Genomic DNA, 17,697 nt, shown 5'->3' with positions numbered 1-17,697 from the left:
GACCGGGGAGGTCACACACACTACTCAGCCTCATCAGGAGCATGTCCAGGTGTTGTAGGGAGGTCATACAGGTATGTGGAGGTCACACACTACTCAGCCTCATCAGGAGCATGTCCAGGTATTGTAGGGAGGTCATACAGGCCTGGGGAGGTCACACACACTACTCAGCCTCATCAGGAGCATGTCCAGGTGTTGTAGGGAGGTCATACAGACACGTGGAGGTCACACACACTACTCAGCCCCATCAGGAGCATTTCCAGGTGTTGTAGGGAGGTCATACAGGCCCGGGGAGGCCACACACACTACTCAGCCTCATCAGGAGCATGTCCAGGTGTTGTAGGGAGGTCATACAGACACGTGGCGGTCACACACACTACTCAGCCCCATCAGGAGCATGCCCAGGTGTTGTAGGGAGGTCATACAGGTATGTGGAGGTCACACACACTACTCAGCCTCATCAGGAGCATGTCCAGGTGTTGTAGGGAGGTCATACAGGCCCGTGGAGGTCACACACACTACTCAGCCTCATCAGGAGCATGTCCAGGTGTTGTAGGGAGGTCATACAGGTATGTGGAGGTCACACACACTACTCAGCCTCATCAGGAGCATGTCCAGGTGTTGTAGGGAGGTCATACAGACACGTGGAGGTCACACACACTACTCAGCCTCATCAGGAGCATGTCCAGGTGTTGTAGGGAGGTCATACAGACACGTGGCGGTCACACACACTACTCAGCCTCATCAGGAGCATGCCCAGGTGTTGTAGGGAGGTCATACAGGTATGTGGAGGTCACACACACTACTCAGCCTCATCAGGAGCATGTCCAGGTGTTGTAGGGAGGTCATACAGGCCCGTGGAGGTCACACACACTACTCAGCCTCATCAGGAGCATGTCCAGGTGTTGTAGGGAGGTCATACAGACCCGTGGAGGTCACACACACTACTCAGCCTCATCAGGAGCATGTCCAGGTGTTGTAGGGAGGTCATACAGGCCTGGGGAGGTCACACACACTACTCAGCCTCATCAGGAGCATGTTCAGGTGTTGTAGGGAGGTCATACAGGCCCGTGGAGGTCACACACACTACTCAGCCTCATCAGGAGCATGTCCAGGTGTTGTAGGGAGGTCGTACAGGTATGTGGAGGTCACACACACTACTCAGCCTCATCAGGAGCATGCCCAGGTGTTGTAGGGAGGTCATACAGGCCCGGGGAGGTCACACACACTACTCAGCCTCATCAGGAGCATGTCCAGGTGTTGTAGGGAGGTCATACAGACACGTGGAGGTCACACACACTACTCAGCCTCATCAGGAGCATGTCCAGGTGTTGTAGGGAGGTCATACAGACACGTGGAGGTCGCACACACTACTCAGCCCCATCAGGAGCATGTCCAGGTGTTGTAGGGAGGTCATACAGACACGTGGAGGTCACACACACTACTCAGCCTCATCAGGAGCACGTCCAGGTGTTGTAGGGAGGTCATACAGGCCCGTGGAGGTCACACACACTACTCAGCCTCATCAGGAGCATGTCCAGGTGTTGTAGGGAGGTCATACAGACACGTGGAGGTCACACACACTACTCAGCCCCATCAGGAGCATGTCCAGGTGTTGTAGGGAGGTCATACAGACACGTGGAGGTCACACACACTACTCAGCCTCATCAGGAGCATGTCCAGGTGTTGTAGGGAGGTCATACAGACACGTGGAGGTCACACACACTACTCAGCCCCATCAGGAGCATGCCCAGGTGTTGTAGGGAGGTCATACAGGCCCGGGGAGGTCACACACACTACTCAGCCTCATCAGGAGCATGTCCAGGTGTTGTAGGGAGGTCATACAGACACGTGGAGGTCACACACACTACTCAGCCTCATCAGGAGCATGTCCAGGTGTTGTAGGGAGGTCATACAGACACGTGGAGGTCGCACACACTACTCAGCCCCATCAGGAGCATGTCCAGGTGTTGTAGGGAGGTCATACAGACACGTGGAGGTCACACACACTACTCAGCCTCATCAGGAGCACGTCCAGGTGTTGTAGGGAGGTCATACAGGCCCGTGGAGGTCACACACACTACTCAGCCTCATCAGGAGCATGTCCAGGTGTTGTAGGGAGGTCATACAGACACGTGGAGGTCACACACACTACTCAGCCCCATCAGGAGCATGTCCAGGTGTTGTAGGGAGGTCATACAGACACGTGGAGGTCACACACACTACTCAGCCTCATCAGGAGCATGTCCAGGTGTTGTAGGGAGGTCATACAGACACGTGGAGGTCACACACACTACTCAGCCCCATCAGGAGCATATCCAGGTGTTGTAGGGAGGTCATACAGACACGTGGAGGTCACACACACTACTCAGCCCCATCAGGAGCATGTCCAGGTGTTGTAGGGAGGTCATACAGGCCCGGGGAGGTCACACACACTACTCAGCCTCATCAGGAGCATGTCCAGGTGTTGTAGGGAGGTCATACAGGCCCGGGGAGGTCACACACACTACTCAGCCTCATCAGGAGCATGTCCAGGTGTTGTAGGGAGGTCATACAGGTATGTGGAGGTCACACACACTACTCAGCCCCATCAGGAGCATGTCCAGGTGTTGTAGGGAGGTCATACAGACACGTGGAGGTCACACACACTACTCAGCCTCATCAGGAGCATGTCCAGGTGTTGTAGGGAGGTCATACAGGCCCGGGGAGGTCACACACACTACTCAGCATCATCAGGAGCATGTCCAGGTGTTGTAGGGAGGTCATACAGGCCCGGGGAGGTCACACACACTACTCAGCCTCATCAGGAGCATGTCCAGGTGTTGTAGGGAGGTCATACAGACACGTGGAGGTCACACACACTACTCAGCCTCATCAGGAGCATGTCCAGGTGTTGTAGGGAGGTCATACAGACACGTGGAGGTCACACACACTACTCAGCCTCATCAGGAGCATGTCCAGGTGTTGTAGGGAGGTCATACAGGCCCGGGGAGGTCACACACACTATTCAGCCTCATCAGGAGCATGTCCAGGTGTTGTAGGGAGGTCATACAGACACGTGGAGGTCACACACACTACTCAGCCTCATCAGGAGCATGTCCAGGTGTTGTAGGGAGGTCATACAGACACGTGGAGGTCACACACACTACTCAGCCCCATCAGGAGCATATCCAGGTGTTGTAGGGAGGTCATACAGACACGTGGAGGTCACACACACTACTCAGCCTCATCAGGAGCATGTCCAGGTGTTGTAGGGAGGTCATACAGGTATGTGGAGGTCACACACACTACTCAGCCCCATCAGGAGCATGTCCAGGTGTTGTAGGGAGGTCATACAGACACGTGGAGGTCACACACACTACTCAGCCTCATCAGGAGCATGTCCAGGTGTTGTAGGGAGGTCATACAGGTATGTGGAGGTCACACACACTACTCAGCCCCATCAGGAGCATGTCCAGGTGTTGTAGGGAGGTCATACAGACACGTGGAGGTCACACACACTACTCAGCCTCATCAGGAGCATGTCCAGGTGTTGTAGGGAGGTCATACAGACACGTGGAGGTCACACACACTACTCAGCCTCATCAGGAGCATGTCCAGGTGTTGTAGGGAGGTCATACAGGCCCGGGGAGGTCACACACACTACTCAGCCTCATCAGGAGCATGTCCAGGTGTTGTAGGGAGGTCATACAGACACGTGGAGGTCACACACACTACTCAGGTCTTATGGACATTACATCACAGTGGGATTAGCCTGGTGTGGGGTTTTTCACTTTCATTTCGGTGGGGGCTCCTAATCCATCCAGGCCTCCTTGGGGTAATAAATGTGATTTCCATTCACCTTCAACTTTGTACAGAACAAACAATGAGAAGATTTCATTCCTTCAGAGGTTATTGGGGGCCCTTTATGTGGAGCAGTGTATATATATGTATATATAGTATAGTATAGTGAGCGGGGGCTGGGCTCTATCTATATAATATACAGGGCTGACTATAGACTGATGATATATCACTGTGATACATGATCCCTATACTATACACCTATATATGTAGAGGGCTCTCCTGTATCCTATCTATATATATTATACAGCTGTGATTATATTCTCCTGTTATTACATGGTGCGGTTTCTCTCGCTAGGGGGCGCTGTACAGACGGTATATAACCGATACTGGACTACAAGATAATGGCGGCGTCCTCTGTCTCCGCGCCCTCTAGTGACCGCTCCCGCCTATAACCTTCTTCCTCATGTCTTTCCCACAATCCTCTGCGCGCCCTCTCAGGGATCACTTCCGGGTCAGCCGATATCTGAGAAAGAAATAAGCGCAGGTAAGACGGCGGCGGTTCAGTGTGCGGTACCGGCTCCTCCTCCTCCTCCTCATAGCTGTAAATATGGGATTATATGTTATATATGTGTCCTATCTGTATACTGTGTATATATATGTGTCCTGTATATATGTGTGTGTCCTATCTGTATACTGTATATATATGTGTCCTGTATATATGTGTGTGTCCTATCTGTATACTGTGTGTCCTATCTGTATACTGTGTATATATATATGTGTCCTGTATACTGTATATATGTGTGTGTCCTGTATACTGTATATATGTGTGTGTCCTATCTGTATACTGTATATATGTGTCCTATCTGTATACTGTATATATGTGTGTCCTATCTGTATACTGTATATATGTGTGTCCTATCTGTATACTGTATATATGTGTCCTATCTGTATACTGTATATATGTGTCCTATCTGTATACTGTATATATGTGTGTGTCCTATCTGTATACTGTGTATATGTGTGTGTCCTATCTGTATACTGTGTATATGTGTGTGTCCTATCTGTATACTGTGTATATGTGTGTGTCCTATCTGTATACTGTATATATGTGTGTGTCCTATCTGTATACTGTGTATATGTGTGTGTCCTGTATACTGTGTATATGTGTGTGTCCTATCTGTATACTGTGTATATGTGTGTGTCCTATCTGTATACTGTATATATGTGTGTCCTATCTGTATACTGTATATATGTGTGTCCTATCTGTATACTGTATATATGTGTGTCCTGTATACTGTATATATGTGTGTCCTATCTGTATACTGTATATATGTGTGTCCTATCTGTATACTGTATATATGTGTGTCCTATCTGTATACTGTATATATGTGTCCTATCTGTATACTGTATATATGTGTGTGTCCTATCTGTATACTGTATATATGTGTCCTATCTGTATACTGTATATATGTGTGTCCTATCTGTATACTGTGTATATATGTGTCCTATCTGTATACTGTATATATGTGTGTCCTATCTGTATACTGTGTATATATGTGTGTCCTATCTGTATACTGTGTATATATGTGTGTCCTATCTGTATACTGTGTATATACAGTCCTATGAAAAAGTTTGGGCACCCCTATTAATCTTAATCATTTTTAGTTCTAAATATTTTGGTATTTGCAGCAGCCATTTCAGTTTGAGCCATGGCTGGGCTCGGGGGAAGGTCCAGAGCTGAGGAACCTCCAGGTCACCATCTGGAGACTTAGCAAAAGTGTATTTATCCATCACGATACAGAGGTCTGGTATATACACCTGGTATTATGGGAGGTCTGGTATATATATATATATATATATATATATATATATATATATATATATATATATATATACAGTCCTATGAAAAAGTTAGTGCCCCCTATTAATCCTTGTAAATATTCTGGTGTTTGCCATGTCAGTGTGATCTATCTAATAACTGATGGACACAGTAATATTTCAGGATTGAAATGAGGTTTATTGTACTAACAGAAAATGTGCAATATGCATTAAACCAAAAGTTGACCGGTGCAAAAGTATGGGCACCTCAACAGAAAAGTGACATTAATATTTAGTAGATCCTCCTTTTGCAAAGATAACAGCCTCTAGTCGCTTCCTGTAGCTTTTAATCAGTTCCTGGATCCTGGATGAAGGGATTTTGGACAAACAATTCGCGTTCAGTTAAGTTAGATGGTCGCCGAGCATGGACAGCCCGCTTCAAATCATCCCACAGATGTTCAATGATATTCAGGTCTGGGGACTGGGATGGCCATTCCAGAACATTGTAATTGTTCCTCTGCATGAATGCCTGAGGATTTGGAGCGGTGTTTTGGATCATTGTCTTGCTGAAATATCCATCCCCGGCGTAACTTCAACTTCGTCACTGATTCTTGAACATTATTCTCAAGAATCTGCTGATACTGAGTGGAATCCATGCGACCCTCAACTGTAACAAGATTCCCGATGCCGGCATTGGCCACACAGCCCCAAAGCATGATGGAACCTCCACCAAATCTTACAGTGGGTAGCATGTGTTTTTCTTGGAATGCTGTTTCTTTTTGGACGCCATGCATAACGCCTTTTTTTTATAACCAAACAACTCAATCTTTGTTTCCAAAATGAAGCTGCCTTGTCCAAATGTGCTTTTTCATACCTCAGGCAACTCTATTTGTGGCGTACGTGCAGAAACGGCTTCTTTCTCATCACTCTCCCATACAGCTTCTATTTGTGCAAAGTGCGCTGTATAGTTGACCGATGCACAGTGACACCATCTGCAGCAAGATGATGCTGCAGCTCTTTGGAGGTGTCTGTGGATTGTCCTTGACTCTTCTCACCATTCTTCTTCTCTGCCTTTCTGATATTTTTCTTGGCCTGCCACTTCTGGGCTTAACAAGAACTGTCCCTGTGGTCTTCCATTTCCTTACTATGTTCCTCACAGTGGAAACTGACAGGTTAAATCTCTGAGACAACGTTTTGTATCCTTCCCCTGAACAACTATGTTGAACAATCTTTGTTTTCAGATCATTTGAGAGTTGTTTTGAGTAGCCCATGATGCCACTCTTCAGAGGAGATTCAAATAGTAGAACAACTTGCAATTGGCCACCTTAAATACCTTTTCTTATGATTGGATACATCTGGCTATGAAGGTCAAAGCTCACTGAGGTTACAAAACCAATTTTGTGCTTCAGTAAGTCAGTAAAAAGTAGTTAGGGGAATTCAAATCAATAAAATGATAAGGGTACCCATACTTTTGCACCGGTCAAATTTTGGTTTAATGCATATTGCACATTTTCTGTTAGTACAATAAACCTCATTTCAATCCTGAAATATTACTGTGTCCATCAGTTATTAGATATATCAAACTGAAATGGCTGCTGCAAACACCAAAATATTAAGAACAAAAAATGATTAAGATTAATAGGGGTGCCCAAACTTTTTCATAGGACTGTATGTGTGTCCTATCTGTATACTGTATATGTGTGTCCTATCTGTATACTGTGTGTGTCCTATCTGTATACTGTGTGTCTCCTATCTGTATACTGTGTGTCCGTGTGTGTGTCTCCTATCTGTATACTGTGTGTCCGTGTGTGTGTCTCCTATCTGTATACTGTGTGTCCGTGTGTGTGTCTCCTATCTGTATACTGTGTGTCCGTGTGTGTGTCTCCTATCTGTATACTGTGTGTCCGTGTGTGTGTCTCCTATCTGTATACTGTGTGTCCGTGTGTGTGTCTCCTATCTGTATACTGTGTGTCCGTGTGTGTCTCCTATCTGTATACTGTGTGTCCGTGTGTGTGTCTCCTATCTGTATACTGTGTGTCCGTGTGTGTGTCTCCTATCTGTATACTGTGTGTCCGTGTGTGTGTCTCCTATCTGTATACTGTGTGTCCGTGTGTGTGTCTCCTATCTGTATACTGTGTGTCCGTGTGTGTGTCTCCTATCTGTATACTGTGTGTCCGTGTGTGTGTCTCCTATCTGTATACTGTGTGTCCGTGTGTGTGTCTCCTATCTGTATACTGTGTGTCCGTGTGTGTGTCTCCTATCTGTATACTGTGTGTCCGTGTGTGTGTCTCCTATCTGTATACTGTGTGTCCGTGTGTGTGTCTCCTATCTGTATACTGTGTGTCCGTGTGTGTGTCTCCTATCTGTATACTGTGTGTCCGTGTGTGTGTCTCCTATCTGTATACTGTGTGTCCGTGTGTGTGTCTCCTATCTGTATACTGTGTATATGTATGTTTATATATAATCCTATCTATATGCAGAGATAGCAGAGCGTGTGACCTCTCTTACAGTATATAGTGTCACTCCTCTTACAGTATATAGTGTCACTCCTCTTACAGTATATAGTGTGACGACTCCTCAGGGTTTATTGATTTCTCGATCTGATCTGATGTTTTGGGATTTTGCAGTGACTGCAGGATCGTGTGACGTTGCCCCCGGCTCCCCCCTGACCGGTGGGCTGTATATAGTTGCTGCAGGTAACACAGGGGTAAGTTTTATATATCAGTGCCCTGATCAGTGCTACATCCAAACTACTCCCCATCAATAGTGCAGTGTGCCTCGTCTGTATCAGTGCAGGGTACAGTCTTGTAGGGATCAGGCCATACTCCCCTATAGAGCAGTGTGCCTCGTCTGTATCAGTGCGGGGTACAGTCTTGTAGGGATCAGGCCATACTCCCCATTAGAGCAGTGTGCCTCGTCTGTATCAGTGCAGGGTACAGTCTTGTAGGGATCAGGCCATACTCCCCATTAGAGCAGTGTGCCTTGTCTGTATCAGTGCAGGGTATAGTCTTGTAGGGATCAGGCCATACTCCCCTATAGAGCAGTGTGCCTCGTCTGTATCAGTCGGGGTATAGTCTTGTAGGGATCAGGCCATACTCCCCTATAGAGCAGTGTGCCTCCTCTGTATCAGTGCAGGGTATAGTCTTGTAGGGATTAGGCCATACTCCCCTATAGAGCAGTGTGCCTCGTCTGTATCAGTGCGGGGTATAGTCTTGTAGGGATCAGGCCATACTCCCCTATAGAGCAGTGTGCCTTGTCTGTATCAGTGCAGGGTATAGTCTTGTAGGGATCAGGCCATACTCCCCTATAGAGCAGTGTGCCTCGTCTGTATCAGTGCGGGGTACAGTCTTGTAGGGATCAGGCCATACTCCCCTATAGAGCAGTGTGCCTCGTCTGTATCAGTGCGGGGTACAGTCTTGTAGGAATCAGGCCATACTCCCCTATAGAGCAGTGTGCCTCGTCTGTATCAGTGCGGGGTTTAGTCTTGTAGGGATCAGGCCATACTCCCCCCATAGTGCAGTGTGCCTCGTCTGTATCAGTCGGGGTACAGTCTTGTAGGGATTAGGCCATACTCCCCTATAGAGCAGTGTGCCTCGTCTGTATCAGTGCAGGGTACAGTCTTGTAGGGATCAGGCCATACTCCCCTATAGAGCAGTGTGCCTCGTCTGTATCAGTGCAGGGTATAGTCTTGTAGGGATCAGTCCATACTCCCCTATAGAGCAGTGTGCCTCCTCTGTATCAGTGCAGGGTATAGTCTTGTAGGGATCAGGCCATACTCCCCTATAGAGCAGTGTGCCTCCTCTGTATCAGTGCAGGGTATAGTCTTGTAGGGATTAGGCCATACTCCCCTATAGAGCAGTGTGCCTCCTCTGTATCAGTCGGGGTATAGTCTTGTAGGGATTAGGCCATACTCCCCTATAGAGCAGTGTGCCTCATCTGTATCAGTGCGGGGTTTAGTCTTGTAGGGATCAGGCCATACTCCCCTATAGAGCAGTGTGCCTCGTCTGTATCAGTGCGGGGTATAGTCTTGTAGGGATCAGGCCATACTCCCCTATAGAGCAGTGTGCCTCGTCTGTATCAGTGCAGGGTATAGTCTTGTAGGGATCAGGCCATACTCCCCTATAGAGCAGTGTGCCTCCTCTGTATCAGTCGGGGTATAGTCTTGTAGGGATTAGGCCATACTCCCCTATAGAGCAGTGTGCCTCGTCTGTATCAGTGCAGGGTATAGTCTTGTAGGGATCAGGCCATACTCCCCTATAGAGCAGTGTGCCTCGTCTGTATCAGTGCAGGGTATAGTCTTGTAGGGATCAGGCCATACTCCCCTATAGAGCAGTGTGCCTCCTCTGTATCAGTCGGGGTATAGTCTTGTAGGGATTAGGCCATACTCCCCTATAGAGCAGTGTGCCTCATCTGTATCAGTGCGGGGTTTAGTCTTGTAGGGATCAGGCCATACTCCCCTATAGAGCAGTGTGCCTCGTCTGTATCAGTGCGGGGTATAGTCTTGTAGGGATCAGGCCATACTCCCCTATAGAGCAGTGTGCCTCGTCTGTATCAGTGCAGGGTATAGTCTTGTAGGGATCAGGCCATACTCCCCTATAGAGCAGTGTGCCTTGTCTGTATCAGTGCAGGGTATAGTCTTGTAGGGATCAGTCCATACTCCCCTATAGAGCAGTGTGCCTCGTCTGTATCAGTCCCGACTCTGACGTCTTCTGTTTCCTTCCCAGGATCCTCCTGTGAGCGGCAGGATGCAGACTACAGACAGAAGCACCCGCTCCTCCAAGAGGTTTGTCACTGAGCCTCCGCCTAACCAAGAGCTTCAGAGCGCCCCCTCGGACCCCGGGCAGTTCATGTGCATTGAGTGCAGCGAAACGTTTGATAGCAAGTTGGAGCTGAACTCTCATCGTCAGAGTCATGTGACCAGGAAGCAGTTCATGTGTTCCCACTGTGGGAGAGGATTTCACCACCAAGTCTTCTTACAGATGCATGAGAGAAGCCACGGCGGTGCCATCTCACGTACGTCTCTGACTAAAACGACCGCAGGCCGTGTCATATCCACTCGGAGCAGCAAGGCCTCAGCGGACGCTGATCTTATTCACATATCTCCTGCTCCCAGCAAGTCCTCCTACCACCTCAACTCTAAAGTCGAATTCAAGAAGGAACTTAACGCTGTCCCCATCACCCCCCGAGAATGTGTGACAAGACGCACCCAAGGAATGTCTCCGCCTTCTCACCAGAGATCAGACAGCTCTGACAAGAAGACACAGTTTGAACTGAGAATATCAAAGCTTTCTGACAGCACCATCCATCTCATCGACCCCTATGGAAATACCCTGGAGATCCTGGCTGAGGTCTTCAATACTTACACCATTGGGGAACCCGAGGAGGCGGAATCGGAGAGTATGAGCCCCACTGCTGGCTCTGAGATCTCTGTGACACCTAGTACTGTCCATCTCAACATACAAGACGAGATCACAGAAGATTCAGGGCTTCATTCTTCTCCTCCTGCAGAAGTATCTGAACCTTCTGAGCCTATAGATGCTGCTGCGATGGAGGAAGATCTGCCTTTGTGTCATATCGAGTCTGTCTCCAGTGCCAGCATGTCCCCTAAGACTGTTCCTGATGTCAGTGAGGATGTCCTCACCACACAGAGCCCTTGTGAGCCCGAAACGCTGGATGTGACCGACAACAAACACCTGGAAGAGAAGCCGGCTGCTGAAATATCCAAGAGCTCCACCGATTACCAAGTTCCTCCGAGTAGTGTCCAGCATTCCTCAATAACTCCAGATGATAACGTTCCAGGAGGTGCCATTGTGGTTGATGTGTCTAATAGTGAACCTGCCCAGACGAGGGATGCTGAAGATGACCCCAACTCCGAACAGTTTGTGCATTCTGAGGTGTTACCTGGTGACCCTCTAAATACTGAGAACAGTTCCAGTTTAAGTAAACCTATAGCTCCTGAACCTGCTATCAACCAGGATAAAGATAGCAGCACCCCCTCCGACACATCAGGAAATGAGAAAGATCCATCACAGATTCTGCCTACGTCCATCAATGAAGTTGACCTTTCATTAGACATGAATGCAGACAATGTTCAATTAGATACTTCATGTGTGAAGGATGGTCAGGACCCCGAGAGCGACCAGATAATGAATTTGTCAGAAATTGTTCCAGAAATCAAGATGTCTCAGAAGAGTATTCCAGGGGGCGCCGACCTTGATGAAGGTGATCACCTCTGTCCTGCAGAACTGCCACCCACCAATCCAGATAAAGGTGAAGCAGCAACCTTGCCAGAAGATGGCAAAACAAACTTAGAGACAGCACTCGCCCTGGATGAGTGTGTGTCCGAGTCCGATGAGATTCCTAAAGTGAACACCGGAGATGCTGGGGACCTGGGTCAGGACTGTGACCTCCAGATAGACCAGTCTATAGCCAGCATCGTCTGCAACAATCTTGGTAATTCTGTAAAAGATGGAGATGATGAGGAGAACCAAGCCACAACCAAGAGTCAACTAGAACTTTGCTTGAGAGAAGTGGATAACTGCAGAGAAAGCCAAGGAGTCCAAGGTCAGGTATCACCAAAAAGTGATGTGAGGTCTGTGGACATTGCTGACCAGAGAAGTGTGGGCTCATCCGATACAGAGGAAGGGTCCTTAAAGAGAGACCTTGAGGAGACCATCCATATGTCAGCAGAGAAACAAGCCAGCTGTCCCATCATCTCATTGGATGTGTTACCACTGATTGCCAATGCTACAGTGCCCATCCTTGAAGAAATGAGTCCACCAGAACCATATCAAGAACCTCTGCAAGATGATCATGAGGCTGATAATAAGGAAGACTTAATTAGTGACGATCATTCCCAGAACAAAGGCTGCGGCTCAAAGCTAATTCCAGAGAGTGACTTTGGGATGATTCCACCATTTCATGACCTCCATCCTCAGCTGAGCAGTAACTTAGAGCAAGATGTGAAAGACAAGGAGATGGAAGTTGATATATGTTCCTCTGATACTAAAGACATTACCTCTTCTAATATTGAAGAAAAATTCCAAGGTCTAGTTCAAGGTGAAGCTCCAGTCGTGACCTCGGCTGAGGTGCTTTCTCTTACGAATGAAGAAAATGCAATTGACGAAGACTTCACTCAGGAGGATATCCAAACATCTGTGCAAGTCACAGAATCTGATGATGAAGAGAAAATCGCCTCCTTCCAGAATATTCCACTGGTGGAGTCAGGTGAAGACAACACCACTCTTCTTGAGTCCAAGATGTTGGACACTGGAGACATCTTGCCACCACCCGGTGATGAAGATTTCACAGCAAGTGAAGATGATTTCTTGAGTATGCAGAACTTGCTGAACTTCACATCTTCTTCTGTCAATACTCAAGAACATGACTTCTCACAAGAAACTAAACCTACAGACCAAACCATGGCAAGCATAAAGAGCGGCGAGAAGGTCAGCAGCAACCTATCCGAAGAAACCACTGACCTGAAAGATGAGGTACTATTTGAGAAACTGGACACTGAGGCTACGGGGGCAGCATTGTGTCTTCTGGAACCAAATTTAGATCTGTCTCCTGCCCTTGAGGTTTTATCTGAGCAGTGTTTACTGAGCACTGACGATGTGAAAGACCTTGTTGAAACTGATGTTGATAAAAACCTTTCCCACGAGGTCCCACCTAAGCAGTACATTCAGATGTCTAACGCTGACCTCACTGAAAACGACCTGTCCGATGATTTTGTAGACCCTGGAACCGTTTTACTTGATGCTTCAAGTTTAGAAGAAACCACTAAAGAAGACGACATCTCTGCAATATCTGTGGATGATGAGAGCGCTGCACATGAGTTGTCAGATATACTATCTTCTGAAATTCAGGACAGTGAGTACACAGAGGGCCCAGATGACAAACAAATGGGTGTCGGGGGCCAGTGTTTGAAGTGCGGGCGACGGGTGAGACGAGGTCGAAAAGAGTTGGTTTGGTTTCCTATCTGCTATAAGTGCCGATTGAAAACCAAACGCGAGGAACGCCGTTCTGGTGAAGGTGCTTGTCATAGTCCAGACTTTGTGATGGAAACTGGTTTGGACAGAAAAAAAGGTTCCTCAGATTCCTCAAATTTCCATATCAAACAGGAGGCGGACTCTGTACATGACGCTGGATTTTATAGGACTGTTAAACCAGTGCAAAATATCAAGCAGGAATCTCCCACCACCCTTAGGAAAATGTATAAATGTCCGAAGTGTGAGAAATCCTTCCGAATCCCCACACTGCTGACCAGTCACATGAAATGTCACACGTTACCGCAGTGTCTGAGCTGTGGGTGCTCAATTGCTCTCAATTATAAAACCAAACGTATTCCCAAGAGGTGCCAGAAATGTCTCCAGAAGATCAAGGAGCAGAAGAAAGAAGAGCGCGCTGCCGGTGGTGAGGAGGACAGCCTCGAGTCTGACAGCGAATCTCTGGACCAAGCAGATGTACAGAGCCTAACGGACAACGATCCCGAGAGTGACTCCATTCTGAACTCCACTGAACCAGTAGAAGACCCTAAGCCTGGAAACATTAAGAAACCAATCCACTCTATATACATGAGGAAGAACAAAAAGATCAACCCTGCCATACAAGCCTTGTATTGTACCTGCAACGTTGTCCTGAAGGCTGGAGCAAGACAACCCAAAATCTGTAAGAACTGCCAAAAGCCTGTCCGAGATCGGCTAAGTACCCTCCCTAAAGCAAGCAGTCATGTTCATGGTCTAGCGGCAAGTGGCAAGGTAGCACGATTAAAGAAGACCAAGAAACCACTTCCATCTAAACTGCTGCTAGGAGAATCTTCTGTGAGTTGTGACAATGAGCTTAGTCCTGATGATGAATCCGGTAACGAGGAGGAACCTGAGGCTTTTGCTGAACTGGATACAACTGAACAGGCAGTCTCGTCAGATGGAGAGAAGCCACGCTTATGTCCGCAGTGTGGCAAAATATTCAAGTGTAATAGGTCAATGCATCTTCACCTATTGAGTCATACAGCCATACAGTGCGAGTCTTGTGGTTGTCGTCTGCAGAAGAAGAAGCGAGGAGGTCGTTGGTCTAAGAAGTGCCGTGTCTGTAGACTGCTCACAAAAGATAAAGGCCTTTCTGACATTGCCGCAGAGGAAGTCCTACCAAGTGAGAAGACCCTCAAGGAGAAGAACATGGCCTCTCTCCGACTGAAAATGAAGCAGTCAAAGATTGTGAGAAATAGAAAAGTCCAATCCATCGCCAAAAGTAAAAAAGACCTCAAGTGGATGAACATGATTATGGCTGTGAAAGGCCTGACCCGAAAACCCAGAAAGAAGAAAGAACAGGCCATGAAGAATCCTAACGAAGAGAAGTCTGGTTACAGCTCAGAACCTGCGGCCTCTTCTAGTACCGAGGATAAAGATCCAGAGTTACAAGCATCCCAAAAGAAAACACTAGGTGGAATACCAAAGGTCAACAGGAAGTGCATGTACAGGGAGAAGAATATCATAAAAGTGGAGGAGCAGCCACAGGTGCCCCCATATGTTGGTGATCCATCTAGTAGTCAAATATCTGTTAAAGAGGAGGAAGAAAACCAGTGTTTGGAATGCAGCGAAGTCTTCCCGAGCTTTGACCTTCTGCTGAGTCACCAGCAAGGTCATGTCAAGGACCAGCCCTTTACATGTTCACAGTGCCCCCAAAGCTTCTCCACCGAACAGTATTTGGCTACTCACAGTAACCTCCATGCTGAAGGCCCTCCATTTCGTTGCCTGGAGTGTAATAAGACATTTACTAGAAGGAACCACCTTGGTGTCCATAGGCGTGTGCACACAGGATCACGACCCTATGCTTGCCCCGATTGTCCTTGTAGATTTCGCCAGAAGGGCAGCCTGATCATTCATCGGTACACGCACAGGAACCTTCAGTTCATGATGTTGAAACCCTATCAGTGTTCAGTGTGCAATAAAAGCTTTAAGCAGAAGGAACGGCTTGTCATACATGAACGCCTTCACACTGGGGAATGTCCGTTCTCCTGTAAAGACTGTGACAAAGTATTTCCCAGTAAGTCAAGACTCTATGTACATCGTAAGATTCACAGAGTCCCAGAGCCCTTTGAGCTAAGTGAAACTTGTAAGGAGGAGTCAGGAGCCCTGCTTTACCAGTGCAAGGACTGTAACAAGGTCTGCTCCACTAAGGCTAGCTTTGTCCTTCATCGTAAAGTTCATAAACCTTCAGCTACTTGTGACCAGAGCAGCAGTCGTGAGGAAAAACTAGGCGAGACCACAAATGAGACTCCATTGACTTCTGAGCATATGGACATCAAAACTGAACCAGAAGGGCATCCTTTTAGTTGCAAGGACTGCAGCAAGGTTTGCACCACAAAGGCCAGCTTGGTTCTTCACCGTAAGGTGCATGGTGTGGACCCGAAGTCAGATGCTGGTGGTCCAGGATTCGTGTGTAAAGATTGTCATAAAGTTTGTTCCACCAAAGCCAGTCTTGTTCTTCATCGTAAAGTGCACAAGTCTCCATTGATGTGTGACCTGAAAGCAAATATCGGAGATCCCCCTTACACTTGCCAGGACTGTAATAAAGTTTGTTCTACGAAGGCCAGTTTTGTTCTTCATTGCAAGGTGCACAAGAGTGACCAAGTCCTTAAAAGTAACTTGGAGCAAAAATCCTTTGTTTGTAAGAAATGTGATTTTGTCTGCTCAACCAAGGCCAGCTTCGTCTTGCATAGAAAGGTGCACAGATCCATCCCCAGCCTGGTGCAAAACCTTAAAGATGGAAGTGGAGAACATCCTTTCACTTGCAAGGATTGCAATAAAGTCTGTTCCACCAAGGCTAGCTTTGTTCTTCATTGTAAGGTGCACCGAGCATTACCAGCCAGTGACCAGAGCTTGATTTCCGAGGCTGAGGTTGAAGAGAAACCTTATCATTGTAAAGATTGCGGCAAAATCTATTCCACTAAAGGCAGGCTCTTGTCTCACATGAAGTTACACAATGGTGACAATGGAGCTGCAGACGGTGAACAGCAGCTAAAGATGGACGCAGAGGAAAAACCATTTGCCTGTCCTGTATGTCACATGAGGTTCACACGTTTGAAGATTCTTGTCCGTCACAAGCTCCTCCACGGTGAAGACGTCTTCAGATGTGGACATTGTGGAAAGCGGTTCCTGTTCCACAAATCCCTGATGAACCATATGCCGGTGTGTCTGAAGAGGAGCAAGGCAAAGAGCCTCCTGGCCAAAGAAAAGGTCCCAAAAAAGAGGAAAAGTAAAGATGGAAGCGGTGGTGAAGAAAGCGCCCCGAAGAAGAGAAAAACCGAGAACAAGAAGGCGGCCACTGCTGTCCAAAAAATGAAACATAAAAAGTTAATTAAAGCTAAAAAACTGGCAATAAATAAGGAGAAGAGTAAAGCCAAGGGCAGTACCGAAAAGAAGCCAAAGAAACCAAAGGTGGAAGCGGAGCCAAATCTAGAGACTGAGAGTGAGAAACCAAGCGATGGGAAACCAGAGAAACTCCAGGAGGAAAAGGAAATTGGTAAAGAGAAGAAACCTAAAGATGTAGTCAAGGTAAAGAAGGTTGTGAAGAAAATACCGCCAAAGCAAAAGAGGCAGAAGGTGAGCGGAGAAAGCCTGAAGAAGTGGAGGATCATCGCCGCGGCCACCGTCAAGAAGAGGAAACTCCAGGCCGTCATTAGTGGAGGGAAGAAGAAAGTAACTGTGAAGAAGAAAGGACCAAGTAAACCCAAGACTGGGGGCAAAGGCAGCAAAGAGTAATTAGAACCGAGCCCCCTCCCCACCCCCCGCACCATACATAACAGTGTTCTTTTACTAATCTATGATTATGAAGCCGTTAACTTTGATGTGTTGTCTTTTAATAAAAATCACTTCTATGGGACGTCTTGTGGTCTCTGCATCTTCTGTCTGGTCTCAGTAGTCGGGATGTAGAGGAGAACATCACATGTATTTGGGGTCCCAGCAGTGTTCATCCTTGTTACCCCTCCCTTGTTCCAGTGACCAGAGGCTCGTGCTTGCCACTTTGCCTACAGATTTTTCTAAGCTGATGGGTTGGATTGTACACCAAGGTTTTTTTTTTTTTTTTTTTCCCCTTTTA

At 47.4% G+C, this 17,697-nt stretch overlaps 1 protein-coding gene across 1 annotated transcript; it reads left to right on the top strand.

Annotated features, from left to right (window-relative positions):
- The first annotated feature begins 4,279 nt into the window (after window positions 1-4,279).
- On the top strand, window positions 4,280-17,474 carry LOC142201061 (uncharacterized). Its single transcript, XM_075271888.1, has 3 exons — window positions 4,280-4,324; window positions 8,226-8,305; window positions 10,323-17,474. Exon 3 carries the CDS (start codon window positions 10,344-10,346, stop codon window positions 17,358-17,360), a length of 7,017 nt encoding a protein of 2,338 aa, XP_075127989.1. The 5' UTR covers window positions 4,280-4,324; window positions 8,226-8,305; window positions 10,323-10,343; the 3' UTR covers window positions 17,361-17,474.
- Window positions 17,475-17,697: the final 223 nt, after the last annotated feature.

This window comes from Leptodactylus fuscus, chromosome 4 (genome assembly GCF_031893055.1).
Source record: "Leptodactylus fuscus isolate aLepFus1 chromosome 4, aLepFus1.hap2, whole genome shotgun sequence".
In the NCBI taxonomy this organism is placed as follows: Eukaryota; Metazoa; Chordata; class Amphibia; order Anura; family Leptodactylidae; genus Leptodactylus; species Leptodactylus fuscus.
Note: the sequence above shows the minus strand (reverse complement) of the source record. Positions and strands in the feature narration are given on the sequence as shown.